Here is a 25,876-nt window from a genome sequence, read left to right as displayed (position 1 = left end):
ACCACTTTCAAACGTGAACAAGCAAATGAATTATCAGGTTAAAATGCAGATTCTGATTCAGTAGACAGAGAATGAGATGGTTGGATGACATCACTGACTCAATGAACATGAGTTTGAGCAAACTCCAGGAGACAGCAAAGGACAGGGAAACCTGGCATGCTGCAGTCCATGGGGTCACAAAGAGCTGGACACGACTGAGCGACTGAACAACAGCAACAAGATCTGAGATTCTGCATTTCAAGGGGATGGGCCTGAGATTCTGCTTTCTTTCTTTTTTTGGCCACACTATGAGTCATATGTGGGATCTTAGTTCACCAACTAGGGATGAACCCGTGCCCACTGCAGTGGAAGTGTGGCGTCTTACCACTGGACTACCAGGAAAGTCCCAGATTCTGCATTTCTAGCAAGTGCCTAGGAGATGCCCACGGTGCTGGCCTAGGTTTTACATAAGCTCTAAACTCATCCAGCAGTTACTGTTTTAGATTTTAAAAGACACTCCCTGAAAATAATAAATTAATCCAAACAACTGGAAACTAGGGTGAGTTTCAGTGCTAAAGGCTCATGTCTCTTTGGGCCAAGAAGAAACTTTTGTGAGTTGAGATCAAGAGCAAGCTGGTAGACAAAAGCAGTGCCAGGCAAGATGCCACCTGATGGGGAAGTAAGGCTTATTTGGAATTATCTTGTCCATGGGTTATGGCAAACTCAGATCTCATCAACGTCGTTTTCAGAATGAATGATTACAGTCTGGTTGAGGGGGTCCAGCAACAATCATAATGGAGCAAGAGGCAGTGATTTTGTTCCAAAGGTATCAATCTGGATGGAAAATGGATCCATCTATGTCTCGATTGGAAGAGACAATGTACAGGCTTAAGAAGGTGGCTGAACCTCAGTCAGATGGGCTGTGGCTGTGAGCACAATGACTCCCACAAAGAACTGTACCAGTGTAGAAATCCAGTCAATCGGGAAGAGTGGACGTGCATGTTGAGGGTTAGGGAAAAAGCACAGTTGGATCCAGGGGGTCATCCAAGAGACACCAGATGCTAGGATTAGGACAGCAAAGCTAATTTCATGCCCCTGAATTTCAGATGTTAAATGCACTTTGAGACCTGTTTCCAATTAACTCACGAATTAGATGAAATTAAATTAATTGATGCTTTTGAACTGTGATGTTGGAGAAGACTCTTGAGAGTCCCTTGGACTGCAAGGAGATCAAACCAGTCAATCCTAAAGGAAATCAGTGCTGAATATTCATTGGAAGGACTGTTGCTGAAGTTGAAGCTCCAGTACTTTGGCCACTTGATGAGAAGAACCAACATTTGAAAAGACCCTGCTGCTGGGAAAGATTGAAGGCAGGAGGAGAAGGGGGCAACAGAGGATGAGATGGTTGGATGGCATCACCAACTCGATGGACATGAGTTTGAGCAAGCCCTGGGAGTTGGTAATGGACAGGGAAGTGTGGCGTGCTGCAGTCCATGGGGTTGCAAAGAGTCGGATGCCACTGAGCGACTGAACTGAACAGAAAATTAGATGAGACGTCTTCAATGCTTGGAGGTAAGTGGTGTTTCAAGAAAAAGTGGGAGCTGCCACATATGGTATACCTCCTAGATGCTGAACACTACATAGAATGTTTAAGACCCACTACTTTTATGATTAAAGAATTTTGCTCTGGGAAGATAAGAGAATGAGGAAGATGCAATTCTTTGAAGAGTTACTGGTCGAGTGGGAGTGGGAACTTTGACACAAGTAAGTTCTCATGATCACCTACATGAAAGGGGAGGGTTGAGAGCAGAGCTGTCTGTGGCCTTCATATACTCAACTGAATAGTAGCCATTCAAATCAGTAATTACAGGACTTCCCTGGGGTCCAGGTGGCTAAGACTCCGAGCTCCCAGTGCAGGGGACCCAGGTTCCATCCCTGATCAGGGAACTAGACCCCACATGCTGCAACTAAGAGTTTACATGCCCCAACTAAAGACCTGGTGCAGCCAAATAAATAAATGATAAAAACTAAGTGAATAAAAAAATAAGTAAATTAAAAAAAAATCAGTGACTAGCAAGAAGAATAATTGTTGAATTGAGTCAGGAGAATTACTGACATTAAAGAGAGGTTGCATTGAACTAGGGTGGGGGAAAACTCTTGCAGAAAATGCAAACATTTACCTCGCGATTACGACAAAAGCCAGGCCAAGAAAAATATTGTTTCTTTTCATAGGAAACATGAAATTACCTTTTCCTATATGAAAAACCAAACTGGTGAGGAGTTCTTTTAGAAGTTCTCTGTCCCCGTCACTTAACCTCATCCAGCTTCTTATTGCCTTTTAGATTGCCTTGTCAAATCTTACTGGAGAAGCAGAATCACTGATTCTCTTTACTCAGGAATTTACAAAGACTGTCTTGCAAAATATAGCTTTAATATATGGGGTATATTCCTACCTGTCTTGGTAAATAAAAGTCCAAACGACTACCAAGATGATTCCTAAATTGAGCGTGGTAGTGGAAGCATCAGTAAGTATGGGGTTGAAGCTGGTTGTCATGCTGTGTAAGGTCAGCAGGGTCCAGGTGACTCTGTGATGTTCATCATAGCCTAGTGAATCTGTGAAACTGATTTTTATCATCAGGGTGGTTGTTTACCTGACAAAATAACCCCATCACTTAATTATACCAAAAGGGAGTTCTTACCATCTACTTTTGGCCACACTGTATTCTCAGGGCATTGATTCAGGTCAAAAACACTAAGGTAACAGTATTTTATGGGGTATTTAATGACCCACCACTAAAAAAATTGTTTCCTCACTGATGCCTGAGATTTCATTGGTGATGTTTGTCTTCATTTAGTCAGTTTAGGTTGTATAACATAACTAGTCCTGAAATTCTTAAAAAACTATTGCCAGTTCTTTATGCAATGAACAATTTTCTGAAAGCTAAGCATGCCTTAGGTTAGATACTTGAGTCAAAAGAAAATAATACAGTAAGTCCCCTATATACAAACAGGTTTCATTCCAAGAGCTCGTTTTTAAGTTCAATTTGTTCAACAAAGTTAGCCTGCTGCTGCTGCTAAGTCACTTCAGTCGTGTCAGACTCTGTGTGACCCCATAGACGGCAGCCCACCAGGCTCCTCTGTCCCTGGGATTCTCCAGGCAAGAACACTGGAGTGGGTTGCCATTTCCTTCTCCAATGCATGAAAAGTGAAAGTGAAGTTGCTCAGTCGTGTCCGACTCTTAGCTAGTACCCAACTAACACCACTGGCTTTCTAGTACTGTACTGTAATAGGTTTATAATACTCTTCACATAAGTAATACATAAAAGAAAAACACACAAAAAAGAAAGAAAACATTTTTAACATTACAGCGCAATACCTTGAAAGGTAGAGTAGTATAGTACAACAGCTGGCTTAGAGGGGCTGGCATCAAGTGAACAGGCAAGAAGAGTTACTGACTGGAGCAGGGAGAGGAGATGGGAGACGGTAGAGCTGAAGGGTCATCAGCAATAGGAGATGGAGGGCAAGTGGCAACTTCACTCACCCCTGACCTGATGTTGATGGAATGCACATTCACATCTGTGAAAGACTGCAACTTGAAGGTTCATATGTAGGGGACTTACTGAATAGTACATGGTTTTCTTCTCTAGAAGAGGGAACCATGAGTGTTAAGAATATTGCTTATTATTGTACTAGTCAGGGTTCTATAGAGAAACAGAACCAATATACCTACCACCTATACGGTACTTACACATAATGCATGTACGCTAAGTTGTGTCCAGCTCTTTGCAACCTCCTGGACTGTAGCCTGCCAGGCTCCTCTGTCCGTGGGATCTCCCAGACAAGAATACTGGAGTGGGTTACATTCTCTTCTCCAGGGAATATTCCTGACCCAGGGATCGAACCAGCGTCACCAGTGACTCCTGCATTGGAGACTCACTGAACCATCTGGGAAGCCCTGTGTGTAATGTATCAGTTCAGTTCAGTTCAGTCACTCAGTTGTGCCCGATTCTTTGAGATCCCATGGAGTGCAGCACGCCATGCTTCCCTGTCCTTCACCAACTCCTGGAGCTTGCTCAAACTTATGTCCATCAGATCAGTGATGCCATCCAACCATCTCATCCTCTGCTGTCCCCTTCTCCCACTGTGTACCATTATCAAGGATATTGATGAGAAGTGTTTAATAGATTATTGTAACTATCTTTGAAAACAAATGCAGCTTAATCTCTTTTTAACCAGTTTTGTTTAAAAATAGATATATTGCATTCAGGATACAATCAACCTGAATCCTGAAACTCTAAAGTGCTTCTGTAAGTGAATCTCATAAATTTTTCAAAAATCCTTAGTGATGAATGAAGACCTTTGAAGACAATGAACCATGGTTTCAATCAACACTGTCCCTTCTGCCTACAGACACAGTTAGAGAACAAACATACATGGAAGAGTCTATATCTTGGCTGTGGGTTTTTTGGTTGCAGGAATGTGATCCTAAGTTGTCACTATTTTAAATAAAGTCAGGCTATAATAGAATATTTCATCTGAAGATATGGTGTCAAGCAACTATGAAAGGTCTTATCTGTGGAATCAATTCTTGATTCAAAAAATATGCTTAAGATCAAACTGAATCAGTATAACAGAAAAATAATTACAAAGGCTGAAAATTCTCCCCTAATTTTTTTTTTCCTTCTGTTAGTAAACCGATGTAGAAGAGACACTTTGTACCCTGAAGGAGACTGCTGTCGCATCTGATAAATCATATAGGCTCGTGAATGTATGTCATCACCCTCAGGAATGACAGGTCTATCTTCGTCATCCTCGTGGGATTTGAGCGCTGACACTGTCAGAAAACTTGACTAATAACCTTCAGCTGGACCTTTCAAACTCTGCACTTCTTGATAAAGATCGTGATAAAGGACAGTATTTTCACAGGTTCACAGGGTTGGGAGAAGAGGGTCACTGAGGACTTTGACACTTTTAAGTTCAGTTCACAGTACTCTGTGAGAAACCTTAAGTTTTGCTGCACTTGCAATTGTCGGGATGAGTCACAAGAAAATGAATATGTGACCCTCAGAGATACTGCATTGGCTTTATTCTCTCAAAGATACGTGCATATGAGGGCAATTATACACATCATTGCTTGACAAGAAGGACACATTGTTGACATTCTCTAAGTTTAAACTGAATGCCTTCCACTTTATATTGTGCGCTTTAGGGCATGTGTTTTATCAGTGAGAGATTCATTATGACAGTGAAGGGGAAGAAGCAATTCATTCCCCATATGTTCAAAATGCAAAAACAAAGGTAAATTTTGCTAAAGATGGAGCCATACCCAGGGGAAAGGACAATTCTGAAATGCTCATTGCATTTTTTAATCCACGTTTGAATATATGAGAAAATCTAGACTCTATCCAGGGGAATGTGCTCAATTCCTTCCTTCTCAATGTCATTTTGGTTTAAAAACATCATACTACGTTTACATCATGACCAAAAACCTTGGAACATCATAAAATGGTAACTAAGCATGATTATTCTGTGCATTCAATAATGCCGATTTCAAGAGACTACGCAAAGAAGAATCCTTGAAATTGCTTTATTGTTGACAAAAACAGTGTATAATTAAAGATTTGATGAGGAACCTGCAAACAATAAAGAATGTGACTATTGCCAGCAAAATACAATTATTCCAAGTCCTTTAGACATTACAAATATAGTTCTTTAACACCAGATGGTTCACATGTAACAAAGCCATTTTAGAATGCTTAACTGTGCTTTGACAAAACCTTCGAAGAATGAGGTAGTTTCCTTTACCCACCGTATCTTCCACATTATTACAATTTTAGTGAGCTTAAACCCTTTTAACATGACCGTTAAATAATGATTCATAAGAGCCAAGCCTTATTTACAAAGTATTTCTTTCTACTTGATTATTCTTAAAGAGAATTTCAAGAATCACTTCATAACTGGAAAATTTTGAGACAAGCAATGGTGGGAGCTTTTTCTTTACAGACTTAGATGCAAGAGAATAAGTTCTAAAAATTCCATAGTGAAGCTGGTATCCTCCCATTTCTATCCATAAATGCTGATTTTAAAACTATGTCCACACAAAAAAACAAAACACTACTTCCTCACACTCCGATTTTCTCTCAGCCATCAAGCAAGCACAAATTCTTCAGAATAGGGAGTTAGGTTCCATGTGTAGGCTGATTGGGCGATTCGTGGGGTCATTCATTCTTATTCATCAATAGGAGACCATCTGCATAATTTATGAATGCATACAAATTAGCTAGCTTATTTAAAGACTTCATTCAAAATCTACTTACAGCCGTACTCTTGAGAGAATACTAACACTCTTCAAAAACTTATCAATGAAGTAGAATTTGAGGCAGGTATTTGCAATCCTTTCTCGACCCTGAGAATGACTTTAACAACCACTATGAAATTAGCTTGAGGACATCACGGCATGTTGTACAGTTTAGTTAAAAACAAAATGATAATATTCAACTATTTTCCAAGTCAGTTAACCTTCAACAAGGAAAGGGGAGATGGTGGCAAATAGTATTCCCAAGGGGAAAAAGAAGGCGTGATTTACTCCAAGCTACGTATTTGTCTCAAGATGATTCACAAATCTTAAAACAGTTGAAGAAAAGACATAATAGACCTTATAGATATGCAATTATGAACTCTTGACCAAATTGGTAGTAATTCGAAGTGGTTCCCATGGAACATGAATGTCAGATTCCCATGTAACATGACCTCAAGGTCATGGTAAAATTCTAGTATCTGATAAGCTGACCACTATATTTAGTTATCTCCTAGCTGGCAATGTTCTTACTTGGCACCTATATTGAAAGCTGGAGATCCCTATGGCTGGCACAAGAAAAGAAAAGCTGTTTTGGACAGCACAGACCCAAGTTTGAGATTTTCCTTTCTTTCTCTACAACCAGTTGTTCTTCCTCTAATATCTCTAACTAAAATTGTCTCCAGTGATGGGTAACAAGGAATCTAGCCATTGCAATAGTGAGCTTGAGGAGAAATCTGTCAGTGAAAATACATTTAAATTCATTCCCATATCACAGGTCACAATTTTTATCATCCCAACAGTGGATTCCATAGGTAAACATGATGTAACTCAAGTTTTAGACCTTATTAATTGGGCCTACTGTGGTATGAAAAATATACTTACTTACCTGAAACTTCAATACTTGAATCCAGCAGTCATTTGCTAAGACTGAACTTCATGCCTTTATCATTCACTAAAGCAAATATATTTACATGTATCTGGATTTTTTACTCCAAACTCTTCTATATTCTATTGTTTCATTATCATATCCTCAGATGAATATCTGGCATATATGCTGAAGATGGAAAATAAATCACTTTATTCTATCTTTCATTTTTTATTTTTTTTTTTTGTCTGTACAACTTTCAGGATCTTAGCTTCCTAACCAAGGACCAAACTCCAGCCCCTGCACCAAGTTCAAACCACTGGAAAACCAGGGAATTCCCTACCTTTGTGTTTTTAAAACAGCTTTCTGGAAATGATTTTTTTTTGTAATAAAAAAAATCTCTTTGCAATATTTTAAATGGCCTTTCTTTTAAAACCTCAAGCTGTGAAAAACTGTTAGGTTTTCCACCTGCTATTTTCTGAGTAGCTATAATCCATCATTTTCAAGCTAAGTCTAAACAGTTTGATTTATAATTGACATTTTCCAGAAAAACTCACTCTAGAAACATTTTGTTTATTTCAATAATACCTGACTTTGAGTTTAAGAAGATCAGCAAGGATGCTGTACTTTGAAGTGTTCTTTTGTTAGATGTACCACAACAGCTTAACATTGTTCCAAAGGAACGCAGTTAACAAATATACCAAGTTGATACAACAATTATACCAATATGCAGTGTACAGATTTGTGTATGTGCTCAGTCGCGTCCGACTCTTTGAGAGCCCACAGACTCTGGCCCACCAGGCTTCTCTGTCCATGGTATTTTCCAGGCAAGAATATTGGAGTGGGTTGCCATTTCGTACTCCATGGGATCTTCCACCCAAGGATCAAACTCTTGGCAGATTCTTGAGCCACCTGGATAGCTCAGTAGGCAGTAAACCAGGAGGTAATTTCTACCGGTAACTCCTAAGTACTAATCTACTGAGCAGTTTCCCATGAGAGGAAAGAAAGGAATGGAAAAATAGGACATATTTCTTCTAAAAATGAAATGAAAATATTCATTGTGATTTCTTGATAACAGATGTGCTCTGGCCTTTGCTTCATTATCTAACTGTATTATTAATAACTACTACTTTTATACCTAAAACTTTAAATAGCAGAGTACAAATGCCATGAGGGTAATGTCTATATACTACTTATTTTCTAATCCCTAGTGTGAGTTGTTAGGCACATTAATCATCAAATGAACTCATCATCAAATTAACTATAAGCTTTTGTGATCTTAATCAGTCAATATGTTAAGCTTATTGAAAGAGTGACTCCTTTTGTGGGGAGGCATTTAGAAAACAGACACCTGAACAAATTCTACCTGTGGCAAAACAAAATGATAGGTGTTATTGTCGTTGTTTAGTCACTAAGTCGTGTCCAATTCTTTGTGACTCCATGGACTGTAGCCCTCCAGTCTCCTCTGTCCATGGGGTTTCCCAGGCAAGAATACTGTAGTGGGCTGACACTTCCTTCTCCTGTGTCAAGGATCTTGCCGATTCAAGGATCGAACCAGCGTCTCCTGCACTGGAAGAATTCTTCACTGCTGAGCCACCGGGGAAGCCAGATAGGTGTTATATCTATTAAAATTACTTGCCAGGATTACTCTCTATAACTTAGTTCACATAGCCACAGAAGAAACCCACATTCCAGGAATACCAGGGATCCTCCTTATAATGTTTCTCTGTGCTGTGTGCTGTGCTTAGTCACTCAGTCACGTCTGACTCTTTGGACCCTATAGACTATAGGCCCCAGGCTCTTTTGTCCATGGGGATTCTCCAGGCAAGAATAATGAAGTGAGTTGCCATGCTCTCCTCCAGGGGATCTTCCCAACCCAAGGACTGAACCCAGGTCTCCCTCATTGCAGGCAGATTCTTTACCACCTGAGCCACCAGGGTAGCCCAAGAATACTGGAGTGGGTAGCCTATCCCTTCTCCAGGGGATCTTTCCAACCCAGGAATTGAACCAGGGTCTCGTGCATTGCAGATGGATTCTTTACCAGCTGAGCTATCAGGGAAGCCCAATGTTTCTCTAATCCCTGTCTAAGCTTTAGTGCACCCCATGAATATTTATTGCTCTCAATATTATAAAAACTATCACTCACTGAAAGTAAACAAACATTGTTTTCTGCTTAAAATATTCTTTTCCCAATCATAAGGGTAAACTGAACATATAATTTTAAAAAGGGACTTTTTAAGGAAAAAGAATACAGTGATTGGGAATGGGGAAAATAAATAAGCTCATGGCAGCAACTGATTTTATAGCACAAATTCCTTAAAACAGAGCTGAAACTGCAGCTTTAATAAAAGGTCCCTACAATTCTTTTGACCAAGATATATTCATTAATTGCCTTCAAGTGGGCACCCAATGGGAAGAGCTGACTTGGAAAAAAACCCTGGTGCTGGGAAAAATTGAAGGGAAAAGGAGAAGGGGGCAGCAGAAGATGACATGGTTAGATAGACAGCATCACCAATTCAATGGACATGAACTGGAGCAAACTCTGGGAGATAGCAGAAGACAGAGGAATCTGGCATGCTGCAGTCCTTGGGGTCACAGAGAGTTGAACATGACTGAGAGACTGAACAAGTGCCCCAAAGTGCTCTGATTTGAGGAAAGCCAGACTCCAATAGTTTGGCCACCTGATGCAAAGAACTGACTCACTGGAAAAGACCCTGATCCTGGGAAAGATTGAAGGCAGGAGGAGAAGGGGACGACAGAGGATGAGATGGTTGGATGGCATCACTGACTTGATGGACATGAGTTTGAGCAAGTTCTGGCAGTTGATAATGGACAGGGAAGCCTGGCGTGCTGCAGTCCATGGGATCACAAAGAGTCGGACACTACTGAGTGACTGATCTGAACTGAACTGAGACCACTTGTTTGGGTACAACTGTATCAAGCAACAAAATTGATATGATGAAGAATTCTCATCCAGGGTATATAACATAAGCTTCTCACATCTTCAGAAGGCTGACACTGCCAAGTCATATAATCAATGTGACACTGCACTTTCTTGTAGCTACTGCAGATCTTTTTTTCCTCCCTAGTGACAACCTTTTAAGAAAAGAATAAAGGGGGTTTACTAGGTAGGAAAAAAAAAAAGTGATTCTCGAACAATGTTTCCCAGGCATTTATTCCTTTTTCCCTTTTATTTTTCCGCTGTACTTTTGGAAGAAAAGGTTTTATTATGAGCGTATTCATTCCTGCAAGTTCTGGGAAACATAGTATCTGTCCCTGAAATGGACTCGTCTTTTGGTGTATTGTGAGCTGAATCCTTGATAAATGACTGCAACAGAGAAATTCCTAAAAGCAAACAGCTTTAGGAAATGCTCTGGTTATTTCTAATGCCTGAACACTTTGTTTTAAGATCTTGGTTTCCACTGATTTTGTTTTGAAAAAGGCTGACAAACTCGGTCTGAAATGTAAAAATGGGGGGAAAAAAATGGAAGGAAGAGAACATGCAAAATAAGCTAATCATTATCATTTTAAGTGCCACCAGTTCTGTTTATAATCATGCACATGTGAATTGCTGAATCTCATTTGATCAACCCAATTAAACATTAAATAATTGCAGCCAATTATGCAAATATCAGCAACAATATTAATTTGTTGATCTTTTTGAGCAGATTAGCCTCACATGTTCCTAATGCTAGACTATCTTACGCCTTAAATGATCAATTAGTGTTACGATACTAAGTCTTGAAGAATGGATAATTGCCTAGTTATAATGTGCCACTCTTGCTGTATTAATCCACTGCAATTAAACAAACAGTGCACAAGGAAAAAAGATGTGCAGATGTTCCTTTTAAATCTATTTAACAAGTTAGTGTCAAGGTCAATTTCCTGTCTTATTATTACTTAAATGAGAATGGCAGATTGTGTTCGCTGTTTTAGGAGACTTGGTTCCTTTAAATGTATATCCTTCGTCTTCACGAAGTCTGGTTTTTAAGGGCTTAAAATGCTCTTAAGGTTTGATGAAAGAAATCACACAGACATAATGTCAAGACATATTGTTCTCCAACTTTTACAAGGAACATGTCTAGCCATACTAAATTTAGAGATGCAAAGTGTAAAATGTATTTGTGGCAAACAAATGACTTCCATTTTTCATAGGAATGTTGAGTCTGGTTATTATGTGCTACTTGACAGGTTAGAATTACCTTAGGTCACTTCTAGACTACAATATTGAAAGTGAGGTCACAAGGTTTAGCAAAGGCAAACGCATACCCTTAGAATGCTACTTGGTGAACAGTGTGCAGGCAGGACAGTTAAAGCATGTCAGACCTGAAAAGAACAGACTCTCTCAAGACTTCAGATTGCCAATTAAGAGCCCCCTAAAAAAGATATTTTTACCATTCCTTTTCATCTTCTACTTTCCTCATTTTCATTTTACCATTCCTATCTAAAAAGACCCTATGGCCAAAAGTCTTGGAAAAGAATCAAAGCCCCATTTGCTATGTGCTGCTAAATGCCTTAAGGAAATTTTTCCAGCACGTCAAACTTTTAGAATTTTTTTCCTTGCTCTGAAAAGAGAATGAAATATGATCAGCAAGATGAAAGTTATTAGGACTGAAGGAAACCAAAATAAAACGTCTGAGAGTTGACCTTCCAAGGGTAAATGTTTTCTATCAAGATTTGACTTTCCCCTAGATAAACCAGGACACTACAATTTTAACTCACGGCTCCCAAACAAGGAAAATACCATCTATAATCGCTCTCCCTATACCCTAACCATGTGCTTATCCAATCCCCATTCAACAGGAAAGAGCACCTATAAACCCAGAGTATAAAATCCAGAGTATATTCCTCTTTGCTTTCTACCAAAAAACTAAATATGATTTATTTTGTATTTAACACTTTAACATTTATGTATTCGACATATAACATATAACATGTCATTTCCATTTGGTTGATATGATATCACCATCTTTTTAGAATTATTACTTTAATTCCCAGACACTCTTCAAATAAGAAATCATTCCTCCAACAAACTACAATCAGAGTATCTCTATGACTTGGCAGTCCATGGAAATTAAAGACAACATGAGGTAAATATAGACAGTCAGAATCAATCACAAATTCTAGTAAAGAGGTTTCATAATATAGAAACAAAGAAGGTATACTTCTATAGAAGCTAAATGTTCATTCATTCCTTACTATGGGCCAGGCTGGGGGATGCAAAGATCTATAAGGCACAAGACCCTCAGTCCTGTAGTGAAGCCTGCCCACGAATTACAGCACAATCTGGAGACAGCAGGGGTGGTCTTGATGTACCAGTGGAGCCTGGTGCCAACTGTGATATCAGGAAGGAGGAGAGATTCTCCCTAAGAGGACTTAGGGGACCTGGAAAGAAATATAAGGGAAAGAAATCCAGTTTCTCTAAGTCTTGATTTATAAACAACAACAACAACACACTTTTCTGAGAATGGAGATGTGGCCCGGGAAATGGTACCTATGAAATGTACTCAGATCAGCTTTCAAACACAAAGACACTCATTGGTTGAGAAGCAGAACATAACTTATGCTAAAGAATAAACATTTTTTTTTAAAAAATCTGAGTGAAGCCCTAAGGGAGGCACTAAGATTATGGAGGAAAATTCTACAATTCTATGGCTTCCATAATCAACTCTCTAGAGAAGGTAAGGAAAACTTCTAGGAGCAAGTTTAGAAATGATCATTGGACGATTGCGATTCGTCTTCTCTGGCATGAGGAAACAATCGCCCTGGTAACGCAGCTATTATGAACAACAGCACAACTAAAATCAGGTAGCCAAAGACATTTCCCATAATTCACATGCACAGTCTGTCCCAAGTGCACACGTCCCGTTCCTGTCCATTCAGGCTACCGTGATTGTCCAGTCGCTCTCTTCTCTTCCGTACTACAAGAAAAGCAAGAAGACAGGTTTCAGTGTAAAAGCTAACAGCACAGGAACAGCTTATAAATAAACTTAATGATATAACCAACGTTGAACAAACGGTTCATTTCTGTTTTGTACATTAAAAGCAGGTTCATATTGAAAATAAGACTATGTATAAAGAAACAGTCAAATACCTGGGAAGAATCATAGATTGTATAATTATTGTTGAGCTCAAATTTAGAGCTGGTATAGGTTCCTTACATATGCCTTTTCATTGCTATTCTGTATTTAGTTTCTCAGATCATGTCCCGTTTTCGCTTGACTCGCCTCTTTAGTACTAATATAACTTCAGTTGAAATGAATACAAAACATTAGAATTCCTGAATTGGAAAGAACATTACAAATCATCTAGGCTGCAGGGAATGAGCCAAATAAGTGTGGCTCTGGATTTAACTTCAGAGCAGTTCTACTTCTATTTGTTTCGTATACTGGGATTCCACGAAAGGTCTCTTTTGCAGAAAGTTCTAAGGCTTAAAAAAATCAAGTGTGAAGAGCAATAAACTTTTAAGTCCAGCTTCTCATTTAAGGACACTAACGCTCTAGCAAACTCTGTTTTTAAAATTTTCTTTTATTGAAGTATAGTTGATTTACAATGTAATGTTAATTTCAGCTATGCATACATATACATGTATGAGTGTATATATATACGTACACATACATGTCTATATATACATGTTGTTGTTCAGTTGCTAAGTCATATTCTACTCTTTGCGACCCCCACTGACTGCAGCACTCCAGGTTTCCCTGTCCTTCACTACCTCCTGGAGTTGGCTCAAACTCACGTCCATTGACACGGTGATGCCATCCGACCATCTCCTCCTGTCGCCCCCTTCTCCTCACAGTCTTTTCCAGTGAATTGGTTCTTTGCATCAGGAGGCCAAAGTACTGGAGCTTCAGCTTTAGCCTCAGCCCTTCATATATATATATATATATACACACACACAATAGATATATATTCATTGGAAGGGCCTATATATATATAGGCTTCCCTGGTAGCTTAGGTGGTAAAGAATCTGCTTGCAATGTAGGAGACCTTGGTTTGATTCCTGGGTCAGGAAGTTCCCCTAGAGAAGGGATAGGCTACCCACTCCAGTAGTCTTGGGCTTCCCAGGTGGCTCAGAAGGTAAAGTATCTGCCTTCGATGCTGGAGACCTGATTCGATCCTTGGGTTGTGAAGATCCTCTGGAGGAGGGCATGGCAACCAACTCCAGTATTCTTGCCTGGAGAATCCCATGGACAGAGGAGCCTGGCAGGCTACAGTCCACGGAGTTGCAAAGAGTCAGACATGACTGAACAACTAAGCGTTGTATTGCTGCTGCTGCTGCTGCTAAGTCGCTTCAGTCGTGTCCGACTCTGTGCGACCCCATAGACGGCAGCCCATCAGGCTCCCCCATCCCTGGGATTCTCCAGGCAAGAACACTGGAGTGGGTTGCCATTTCCTTCTCCAATGCATGAAAGTGAAAAGTGAAAGTGAAGTCGCTCAGTCGTGTCCGACTCTTTGCGACCCCATGGACTGCAGCCTACCAGACTCCTCCGTCCATGGGATTTTCCAGGCAAGAGTACTGGAGTGGGTGCCATCGCCTTCTCCGAAGCATTGTACAGCACCTATATATATATATGCTTCCATATTCTTTTCCATTATGGTTTATCACAGAATACTGCATACATTTACCTGTCCTATACAATAGGTTTTGTTGTTTATACATTTTCTATATAGTTTCCTTCTGCTAATCCCAAGTTGGGATGGATCCCAATCCATCCCTCCCCCACTCCCATCCCCCTTGGCAACCATAAGTCTGTTCTCTTCTAGGAAACTCTTAACTACAGCCCAGTTCTGTCTCTGTGCAATGCTATTTCTCCTCCATCACACTGTCCATGTCCTGGGTGCCTCTTAATGGAGCTTTAAAGACTTCAGAGAACAGAATCTATCACATTGGTAAAAATACTAGAAGCTAAGAATGGGTTCCCCTACAACCTTCTGCTTTACATGAAAAGGAGGATGAAGGAAGCCAGTGTCACTAAGTGACTTACTTAATCCACATCAGAAAGTGTTGCCTACAGAGTATGGCCTCCCACTGTTCACACTGTTGATTTCATAATGAATTCCAGACAAAACATTCCCAAATTCTGCCTGATTTATATATAGAGAGAAATACACGTTTTATTTTTCCTATTTGAATCTCCAGTAATACATTAGACACTTTAGCCATTAATAATAATTGAGTATCAGCCTACTGATATTTTGTATGCTAAGTGGGTTTCCACATTTCCTATTGGGTATGTGTGTGTTTGCATACTAAGTCGCTTCAGTTGTGTCCAACTCTTTAAGACCCTATGGACTGTAGTCTGCCAGCTTCCTCTGTCCTTGGGATTCTCCAGGCAAGAATACTGGAGTGGGTTGCCATTTCCTTCTCCAGGCGATCTTCCAGAACCAGGAATCAAACCCGCATCTCTTGTGTCTCCTGTACTGGCAGCTGGGTTCTTTACCACTAGCGCCATCTGGGAAGCCCTATTGACATTTTAGCAGATCTACAAACTTACGATTCATGACTATAATTTCATCATGAATCTCACCAGTTAAAATGAATTTGCTTTCAGTTACTCATTTTAGTTTTATCAACAGTCAAGATCAGTTTTGAATACAATGACAGTCATAGGCCGTGTAATTCTATGAACCTACAGAATATGTATTAAGGTTTTTCTCTCTTGTCCTGCAACTCATGCTTTCATGTAAAATCATAGCATCTTGAGATGTTATTCAAGGGATGTGATAATACAGCTAATTCATAGTATCTAGACCTAGGTGATTATCACCTTTCATTTCAATGATGAATAATGTACTTTTAATTTTCCAAGGTGAAATAATTCAAAGTAGAGATGACAGATTTTAGCAGGAATAGAAATATGCTACCTTTAAAAGGTATCCAGAGAAGGCAGGGAAAGAAAACACTTGTCTGCATGGACCAGGCTGTCCTTATACTGCGGTCAGTGCTTTTAACGGGCTTCCCTGGTGGCACGGTGGTAAAAGAATCTGCCTGCCAATGCAGGAGACGAGGATTTGATCCCTGAGTCGAGAATATCCCCTGGAGGAGGAAATGGCAACTCCAACATTCTTGCCTGGGAAATCCCATGGAGAGGAGCCTGGCAGGCTACAGTCCATAAGGTTGCAAAGAGTCGGACATGACTTAGTGACTAAACAACAAAAATGCATCCCTGACACTACCATAGCGACAGCCTTTAATGTTTGCAGTGCAGTAAATCAAATCCAGCCTGTGGGATGGTACTTTGAGTCCACGTGGAAGGCTCAGTGTGATGTGCAGAACTTTTCAACTTTTCATCAATTCCAATTAGAACACTGAACTAAAACGTGACTAATAATGACAATCTTATTACTTGCATTCAATGCACATTTGGCAAAATTTTACAAGGCCTTCACTAAAACGTGCCTTTTACATTTGGCAGAAAATTCTAAAACATAAAAGGCCACACTGCAAGTTAGGCACTTAACTCTCAACAAGGCCAATAAAAATAGAACCAGTGCTGAAGTTAACACTTCATCATCCTGGTTGTAGGTAATATTCAATGGCCATGCAAAGCTCTGTGATCTGAAAACAAGGGGTGAAGTGTGAATTAGGGAACAAGGAGGGGCTGGGAAGCTGGGCAAGGTACTGTAGCATCAAGGCAATCTAGGATGTTCACCAAGTCTGCACACACACACAGAATAGCTCAGGACTTCTCCAGGGAAAGAATGGTTATTTATTCTCACAAAGCTGCAGCCACTGGTGGGAAAAGAGATTTTTAAAATTCTATCTGGTGATGGGCTATCAATACAGATGACACTTTGACCCCACTCATCTTCCCTTATTTTAAACTACTGAAGATGTCCACCTCAGGGTCTTGACAATCACTCCTCCCACTTTCTGAAATGGCAGTAGCAGTCCTGCTAGCTACTCAAACATGCTACCCTGGTATTTATGACCTGGGCTGCAGCTTTTATCTGATCTTGACAGCAGTTTCGATGTATATCTCACTTTGAAAAAAATCTAAATCAGATTCTCTTAAGTTTTTTTTTTCTTTTTGTAAAATAATTTGACATTTTTATCTCTTCTCAGAATGTGTTAATACACAAGGGCAACATGTTTCTATTCTTTAGTACTTGCTTGGTGTGACACTCACCCAATCATTCCTTTCTCAACACTACTGAGGTTCTTGCCTGGCGGTCCAGTGGTGAAGAATCTGCCTTCCAATGGCGGGGACGTGGGTCCAATCCCTGATCAGGGATTTAAGATCCCACAAGCCACAGGGCAACTAAACTCACACAACACAACTAGACAAGCCCACGTGCTGCAATTACTGAGGCCGCGTGCCGCAAGAGAAGCCTGCAGGCACCACAGCCAGAGGAAGTCACAGCCAAAAATGAATTAATTAAAACAAATTTTAATTCACAAATTAATCTTAAAAATTGAAGAATATAGTACAAAGAGAAAATGTTAGCAGGAGTCAGGGTAAAAAAATTAAAAAAAAAAAAAAAGAAACATTACTAAGTATGTACTATGGCACAGACGCTGTGAGAATATTGGAGTTACAGAAAGAGAATAAAATAACACCCACACTCAAACAACCATGGAACAGAGGCAAGTGTATGACTAATCAGAACGTACTTTAAAAGTTCTAAGTGATCCTCCAGGGGCTATGGAAAATGGGGAAGGAGCAGCAGGTAAGTGGGTGAATGTACGTTTGTACTAAGGAAAGGGGATGTTATTCTAGAGATTTAAAAGATTCTTCAAGGAGATGCATCTTGAAGAAACAACCAACATCTTATCAAACAGGCCAACTAGAAGATACAGGAAGGCAGGAAGGAAGCAAATAGAGCAGAGCATACTGGAGGACAGAGAAGACCTTCATATGGCAGAAGCAAAGGTGAGTATGATGGTCAGAGGAACAGCAAAGAGCAAAGGGAGAGTGAAGGGTATGGACAGCATGGTGATGTTCTCCAAGTTCAAGCCTGGTTAAGGATGAACACAGAAGTGCTTTTTTTTGTTATACTGCTGCTGCTGCTGCTAAGTCGCTTCAGTCGTGTCTGACTCTGGGCGACCCCATAGACGGCAGCCCACCAGGCTCCGCCATCCCTGGGATTCTCCAGGCAAGAACACTGGAGTGGGTTGCCATTTCCTTCTCCAATGCATGAAAGTGAAAAGTGAAAGTGAAGTCGCTCAGTCGTGTTCAACTCTTCGCAACCCCATGGACTGCAGCCTACCAGACTCCTCCGTCCATGGGATTTTCCAGGCAAGAGTACTGGAGTGGACTGCCATCAACAATAAAAACAGCAGTTGTAGTTCTACCACTTAATGAGAGCCGGTCATGTGCCAGTATTAAAAAAAAATAAAAAGAAGAAGGGACTTCCCTGTTGGTCCTGCGGTTAAGAATCCACACAATGGTTCAATCCTTGGTCAGGGAACTAAGATCCTACACAAGAAGCAACTAAGCCCACAAGCGACAACTAGAGAGTCCATGTGCAATGAAAGGATCCCGAATGACAATGAAGATCCCATGTGCCACAGCTAAGACCAAACACAGCCAAACAAATAAATATTAAAAAAAAAAAGTCACAAAATCAGTCTGCATTCACTGATTTAAAAAATTGGAAAAGAAAAAAGGGGAAAACTCTAAAACCTTGTCATTTGAAAAGTTTTCCCCCAAGAGGTAATTTGTACGGCATTAAGACCAAGGGAACTATGTCTAATTAGGCATTTGGGATGAACGCTCAGCCTCAGAGATTCTTGCTCATATACAGAAATATACAAGTTAAATGAAAATCAGATCTGTGGTTAAGAAGGAATTCTACCCCCCCAGAGAAAGAACTGGCAAGAACCTTGAGGATTCTTTGGTTGCTATTGCACTCCTTTTCAATTTCAGAGCACTTGGGAGGAAACATCATATTTCCATGTAACGTCAAAGAGATCAAATGTAAAACATGGTGCAATTCTATGCTTTTTCCTCAGTAATTACTTAAATTATTTTTCTTGGAGAGAAACAGACAATTTAGTAGCTTGGCTGACAGCATCAATTTGCCATCTTGTAAGAGAATAATTTTGAAACTGTAGGTTTCATGCCCAGAGGCACAAAATAATTGAAGAAGAAAAGAGGTGGTCTTAGATTCCAAAGGGATGGTCCTGGGTTACTTAACAATTTGGAGGAGATACGGTGCTTGGTTTGTGGTTTAATTCAGAATCTCATGTATCCCTGCATTTCCCAGGTGGCTCAAGTGGTAAAGAACCTGCCTGCCAGGAGAAGCAAGAGACAAAGATTCGATCCTTGGGTCAGGAAGATCCCCTGGAGGAGGGCATGGCAATCCACAGTATTCTTGCCTAGAAAACTCCATGGACAGAGGAGCCTGTCAGGCTATAGTCCATGGGGTCGCAAAGAGTTGGACATGACTGATCACATGCATGCTTGCATCCCTTTGTTTCTTTGTTCAGTACAGAGCCCTTGAACATATCATTAGTTTTTTAGTGTTATTACCATTATACTTGACTACCTACGGTAAAAAGAGAAATTACTAACTTCTCAGCCAAGTTATAAAGAGAATACATACAGGTAAGAGAAAAATGTTCTATTTCTCCTCCTTTTCTACGTCATATGTAACTTTTACTTTTAAACCTTTTGATATGGTCTCAAATTTAAATTGAATAAATCTGTCCTTCTATACCAGTTTGCTCTGACTTCTCCAATTTCCTGGTCACTTTTCTCACTACTCTATTCCCGGGCATCTGAAACAGTCTCTGGCATACAGTGTGTGCTCAATATAACTGTTGAATGAATGAATCAAAACCATTCACTCCTATCACCTACATTCCTGCGTTCTGTAATCTTACTTCTAAATATGCTCTTTCTCACAGGGAACTCTCCTCAATTTTATGTGGCAGCCTGAAAGGGACTGCATTTGGGGGAAAATGGATACAAGTATGCTTGTGTCTCTCTGCAATCTACCTGAAATTATCACAACATTGATAACTGTCTATACCCCAACATAAAGACTTCACATATATACACTACCAAGTGTTAGACAGACAACTAGTGGGAAGTTGTTGTATAACACAGGGAGCCTTCCAGTGAATATTCAGGGTTTCCTTTAGGATTGACTGATGTGGAAGCTGAAGCTCCAATAATCTGGCCACCTGATGAGAAGAGCCAACTCACTGGAAAAGACCCTGATGCTGGGAAAGACTGAGGGCAAGAGGAGGGGATGACACAGGATGAGACGGTTGGATGGCATCACCAACTCAATGGACATGAGTCTGAGTAAATGCCAGGAGATAATGAAGGACAGGGAAGCCTGGTGTGCTGCAGCTCATGGGGTTGCAAAGAGTTGGACACAACTTAGTGACTGAACAACAACAGGGCGTCCAGCCTAGTGCTCTGTGGTGACTTAGAGGGCTGGGGTTGGAGGGAGGAACAAGAGTGAGGGGATACATACACACACACACACCCTTATGGCTGATTTGCATTGTTGTATGGCAGAAACCAACACAACTTCGTAAAGCAATTATCCTCCAATAAATAAATAAAAATGGTCTTTCTGAGACCTTTTGCAATGGTTTCCCATCTGTCCCAAAGTTACCTCTGGACTTCTTTCATTCATACTTTAGGATTAAGGTAATGGCACCCCACTCTAGTACTCTTGCCTGGAAAATCCCATGGACGGAGGAGCCTGGTAGGCTGCAGTCCATGGGGTTGCTAAGAGTCGGACATGACTGAGTGACTTCACTTTCACGCATTGGAGAAGGAAATGGCAACCCACTCTGGTGTTCTTGCCTGGAGAATCCCAGGGGTGGGAGAGCCCGGTGGGCTGACATCTATGGGGTCACACAGAGTCAGACACGACTGAAGTGTCTTAGCAATAGCAGTAGCAGGGTTTTGGGGCATATATGTAGTCACCATCTCAAAGCGGATGATACTCATTTCTGCTTTGCCTTCCAAAGTTTCATGATTATGCTGGCTGAACAACTCTACTTAGCTTTTTCTTCTGATTCTATTTAATAGAATTTAGTTTTCCCTCTGTCATCTTCATGACCCAGATAATCACGATGGTGTGATCACTCACCTAGAGCCAGACATCCTGGAATGTGAAGTCAAGGGGACCTTAGGAAGCATCACTAAGAACAAAGCTAGTGGAAATGATGGAATTCCAGTTGAGCTATTTCAAATCCTAAAAGATGATGCTGTGAAAGTCTGCACTCAATATGACAGCAAATTTGGAAAACTCAGCAGTGGCCACGGGACTGGAAAAGGTCAGTTTTCATTCCAATCCCTAAGAAAGGCAATGCCAAAGAATGCTCAAACTACCTCACAATTGCACTCATCTCACACGCTAGTAAAGTAATGCTCAAAATTCTCAAAGCCAGGCTTCAGCAATACGTGAACCGTGAACTTTCAGATGTTCAAGCTGGTTTTAGAAAAGGCAGAGGAACCAGAGATCAAATTGCCAACATCCACTGGAACATTGAAACAGCAAGAGAGTTGCAGAAAAACATCTATTTCTGCCTTATTGACTATGCCAAAGCCTTTGACTGTGTGGATTACAATAAACTGTAAACAATTCTGAAAGAGATGGGCATACCAGACCACCTGACCTGCCTCTTGAGAAACCTGTATGAAGGTCAGGAAGCAAGAGTTAGAACTGGACATGGAACAACAGACTGGTTCCAAATAGGAAAAGGAGTACATCAAGGCTGCATATTGTCACCGTGCTTATTTAACTTATATGCAGAGTACATCATGAGAAACGCGGGGCTGGAGGAAGCACAAGCTGGAATCAAGACTGCCGGGAGACATATCAATTACCTCAGATATGCAGATGACACCACCCTTATGGCAGAAAGGGAAAAAGAACTAAAGAGCCTCTTGATGAAAGTGAAAGAGGAGAGTGAAAAAGTTGGCTTAAAGCTCAACTTTCAGAAAACTAAGATCATGGCTGCCAGACCCATCACTTCATGGCAAATAGATGGGGAAACAGTGGAAACAGTGGCTGACTTTATTTGGGGGGCTCTAAAATCATTGCAGATGGTGACTGCAGCCATGAAATTAAAAGACGATCACTCCTTGGAAGGAAAGTTATGACCAACCTAGACAGCATAGTAAAAAGCAGAGACATTACTTTGCCAACAAAGGTCCATCTAGTCAAGGCTATGGTTATTCCAGTAGTCATGTACGGATGTGAGAGTTGGACTATAAAGCAAGCTGAGCGCCAAAGAATTGATGCTTTTGAACTGTGGTGTTGGAGAAGACTCTTGAGAGTCCCCTGGACTGCAAGGAGATCCAACCAGTCCATCCTAAAGGAGATCAGTCCTGAGTGTTCACTGGAAGGACTGATGTTGAAGCTGAAACTCCAATACTTTGGCCACCTGATATGAAGAGCTGACTCATTTGAAAAGACCCTGATGCTGGGAAACATTGAAGGCAGGAGGAGAAGTGGGTGACAAAGGATGAGATGGTTGGATGGCATCACTGACTCAATGGACATGAGTCTGGGTAAACTCTGGGAGTTGGTGATGGACAGGGAGGCCTGGCGTGCTGCAGTCCATGGGGTTGCAAGAGTTGGATATGACTGAGTGACTGAACTGAAAAAATTATTCTTTATTAACATGTTGGAGTTCAATTAAACTTTATATCAGTTCAGTTATATATATATATATATATATAAAGCAGAATCAATTTGCTGTACACCTGAAAGCTCATAAATCAACCATACATCAATTAAAAAAAAAAAAAAAGACTCACTAGAAGAGAAATACCTGAACCATCCCTGCAGAAAAGTTTTATTAAATTTCTTCAAATTACTTTTGATTGTTTCTATGTACAAAAGTAGAAAACAACTCTGAGTTTTAAGTCCTCTAATATTAAGATATTCCTTTAAGGTTACAGAAAATTCCTATAGAAAACTTCTATTGAAGAGTAGAATTAACACAACTTGTAGATTCAAAACCCACAATTTTTCTTTTATTGTTATAAATTTTGCATAAAAGTTGCTAGGTCATCAAAAAATAACATATTTTATCTAAAGTCTTCAATTGCTCTGTAGGGACCTGCTGCTTTTCCTACCCATTTTAAATATTTGCTTAGTTTTTAAGACCACACACCACTTGATGTCACCCATCAATTAAACTTCATTTTACATTTCAATATGAATCTCGGCTGCCTTTTCACCAACTGGCAATGATGGTATCTAGGCTCACCAAATTTTGGAAAAATATCTTTTACAGGCGAGCCAGGTTTACTGAGTATATTATCTGCCTACCTAGAAAGATGCTTAACTGCCTGATATTACTGTAGATTGTTGCTCAGAAAAAAATTGACAAAACAAAGTTAGCAGTACTAAAAAACAGGTGTACATGCTCTTTGACCCAATAATTACAATTTCAGGAATTTATCCTAAAGCAAAAAACTAAAAATACACTGTTCATAACAATGAAAGAATTTCCAACAACATAAATGTTCAACAAGAAGATTTCTTTAAAAATTATTATTTATCAACATAGTAGAGTTCAATTAAACTTTATACATGAAATTTTAAAATTTACTGATATAAAAAAGCAAACGATTTATTAATTAAAAAAGCAGGTTAACAAAATTATATGTGATCCCATTGTTAGAAAAACATCTATCTAAAAATATATAAATGCTTACAAAATATTAAAAATCAAGATATCAAAAATTAATGGTGCTTTATCTGTGATGGAATCACAGGTAATATTATTTTTTCTGTGCTTTCTTCTACTTTAAAGCTTTTTTTCTTTTATAAAAGTATGTTACACTTTTCAATGAGATTTTTAAATGTTATCAAAATTTACCAAATATATTTATTTTTTAGTGCTAAGTAATTGAGTCTCTGACTCTCTGACTGTGTATGTATGTATTTGTATCTTTTCCCGCTTCTTTCCTTCTTCCTTTTTTTAAAAAAAATATGCATCTTTTTTTCTCATTTTCTGCTTTGCTCATGCCCATCCACACTATCAGCAACATCTTCCTTAAATTTAGTTTGTTGATCTCAAATGGCAGCACTTACTCTCTTCTCTCCACAGAGGTAAGATTTGGTTCTAGGCTTTGCATGAAATAAATAACATCTTAAAAATCGATGCTCTTACCTGAATATCAGTCAGTTTTTCTAAGATGCGGCTTGCAAGCTTAGGACCATTCTCCATAGTTGGAATGTGTATAGTCTATAAAATAAAACCAGACGTGAACTAATTTGAGGATATTCATGTACACAGTGACAACAAGTAAGAAACTAAGCGATTTTACCGAAATAGGGAATGGCACAATGATAACCTTGTTACGTATGCTAACTTCTATGCCAAAGATTCTTTCTTATTCTTAATTTGAATAAACGCAATCTAGTCAATGATAGGTTGTTCATCTCCCACCAGTTGATTTCAGGGTACAACTGGTTTATATGCCAACCTCCAGGCTGATTTGAAGAATGAACGAGAAGCCAGAGGTACCTAGAACTGTGGCTAAACTTAAACCCTACTTCCTCCAGCATCCTGAGAATCCACAAAGATGAAATATTAGCCTCCACATCTACCCTTTTGGCAGGGAATGAGAGCTCAAAAGGTATTCTGCCATGAATTAAAGCAAGCCATTTCAGGGACATAAGTTGTTGTTGTTGTTGTTGTTTTCTGACCTTGTTGTACGGCATTCGGGGATTGAACCTGTGCCCCCTGCAGTGGAAGCATGGAGTCTTAACCACCAGACCACCAAGGAAGTCCCTCAGGAATATAAATGCAAACGAGTCTATGTCTTCACAAAAGGGGTTGCTAAATCTGTCTGTTCTAAGCCAAGCTTCCAAGGGCCACGAATTCCACAAAGTTGCACAGATGGTTAAAGTCAGGACAAAGAGATTTTATGACCCTAATCTGTATTTCGAGCCATGCCTATTCATGCCTTGCTGGCTTGAGGCTTTTGATAGTTTGATTTTAGTAGACAGTCTATACTCCTACTTTTCTTATTATACACTTTAGGATAACAGGATAATTAGATATGCCTTTTGGCTCTGAATGCTCCCCTAAAACAAGGCCACAAACTTTATAAACTTACTTCTAGAGATGAAGTAACAATGGACTTTAAAAATCTGACTCAGGGACATCCCTGAAGGTCCAGTGACCAAGAATCCACCTTGCAGTGCAGGGGAAGTGTGTTCGATCCCCGGTCAGGGGACCAAGACCTCACATGCTGTGGAGTAACTAAGCCTGTGAGCCACAACTACTGAGCCTATGAGCCACAACTACAGAGAGACTGTATGCTGCAGGAAAGATCCTGCATGATGCAGCGAAGACCCGATACAGCCAAATAAATAAATAAATATTAAAAGAAACATGTGCTTTAAAAAAAAAACTGACCTAATGACAACTTTAGTTCATTTAACTGTAGACCAATAATATATTATCTAGTTATTACCACAGTAAAATGTGAAACAGTAGCTTTATAATCAGTACAAGTATCCATATACAATAGAATAATCTTTTTCCCTTGAAATCATCTATCTGTTCATGCAATTATGTCAAGTTTTTGAAAATCCCAAGCAATGAAGCAACCACCATTTAAATCAGCAGAAAAAAAAAATCAGTTCACCCAGTTGAGGAAACATAATTATAATGTTGAATTTAAAAACCAACAGAATTTGCATTTACTATTATGAATAATTTAAGCCAATTATATTATAAAAATAATGCCCCTATGCCTCTGAATTATGAAGTTAGATGAGGACAGAGCTAT

The 25,876-nt window shown here is 39.8% G+C and overlaps 1 protein-coding gene across 4 annotated transcripts in view; it reads right to left on the bottom strand.

The window, feature by feature from the left end:
* Positions 1 to 5,552: 5,552 nt before the first annotated feature.
* Positions 5,553 to 25,876, bottom strand: part of BCAT1 (branched chain amino acid transaminase 1) — a 124,743-nt gene continuing 104,419 nt past the window's right edge. For all 4 annotated transcript variants that reach the window (XM_019961447.2, XM_019961445.2, XM_019961446.2 and 1 more), the window contains exons 10-11: positions 24,247 to 24,321; positions 5,553 to 13,063 (exon numbers count right to left, since the gene is read on the bottom strand). In XM_019961447.2, coding sequence (XP_019817006.2) covers positions 13,022 to 13,063; positions 24,247 to 24,321 — 117 coding nt within the window. In that variant the 3' untranslated portion in view covers positions 5,553 to 13,021. The remainder of the gene's footprint in view (positions 13,064 to 24,246; positions 24,322 to 25,876) is intronic.

The sequence above is a fragment of the Bos indicus genome, chromosome 5 (genome assembly GCF_029378745.1).
Source record: "Bos indicus isolate NIAB-ARS_2022 breed Sahiwal x Tharparkar chromosome 5, NIAB-ARS_B.indTharparkar_mat_pri_1.0, whole genome shotgun sequence".
Classification (NCBI taxonomy): domain Eukaryota; kingdom Metazoa; phylum Chordata; class Mammalia; order Artiodactyla; family Bovidae; genus Bos; species Bos indicus.
This window is presented reverse-complemented; position numbering and strand designations above follow the sequence as displayed.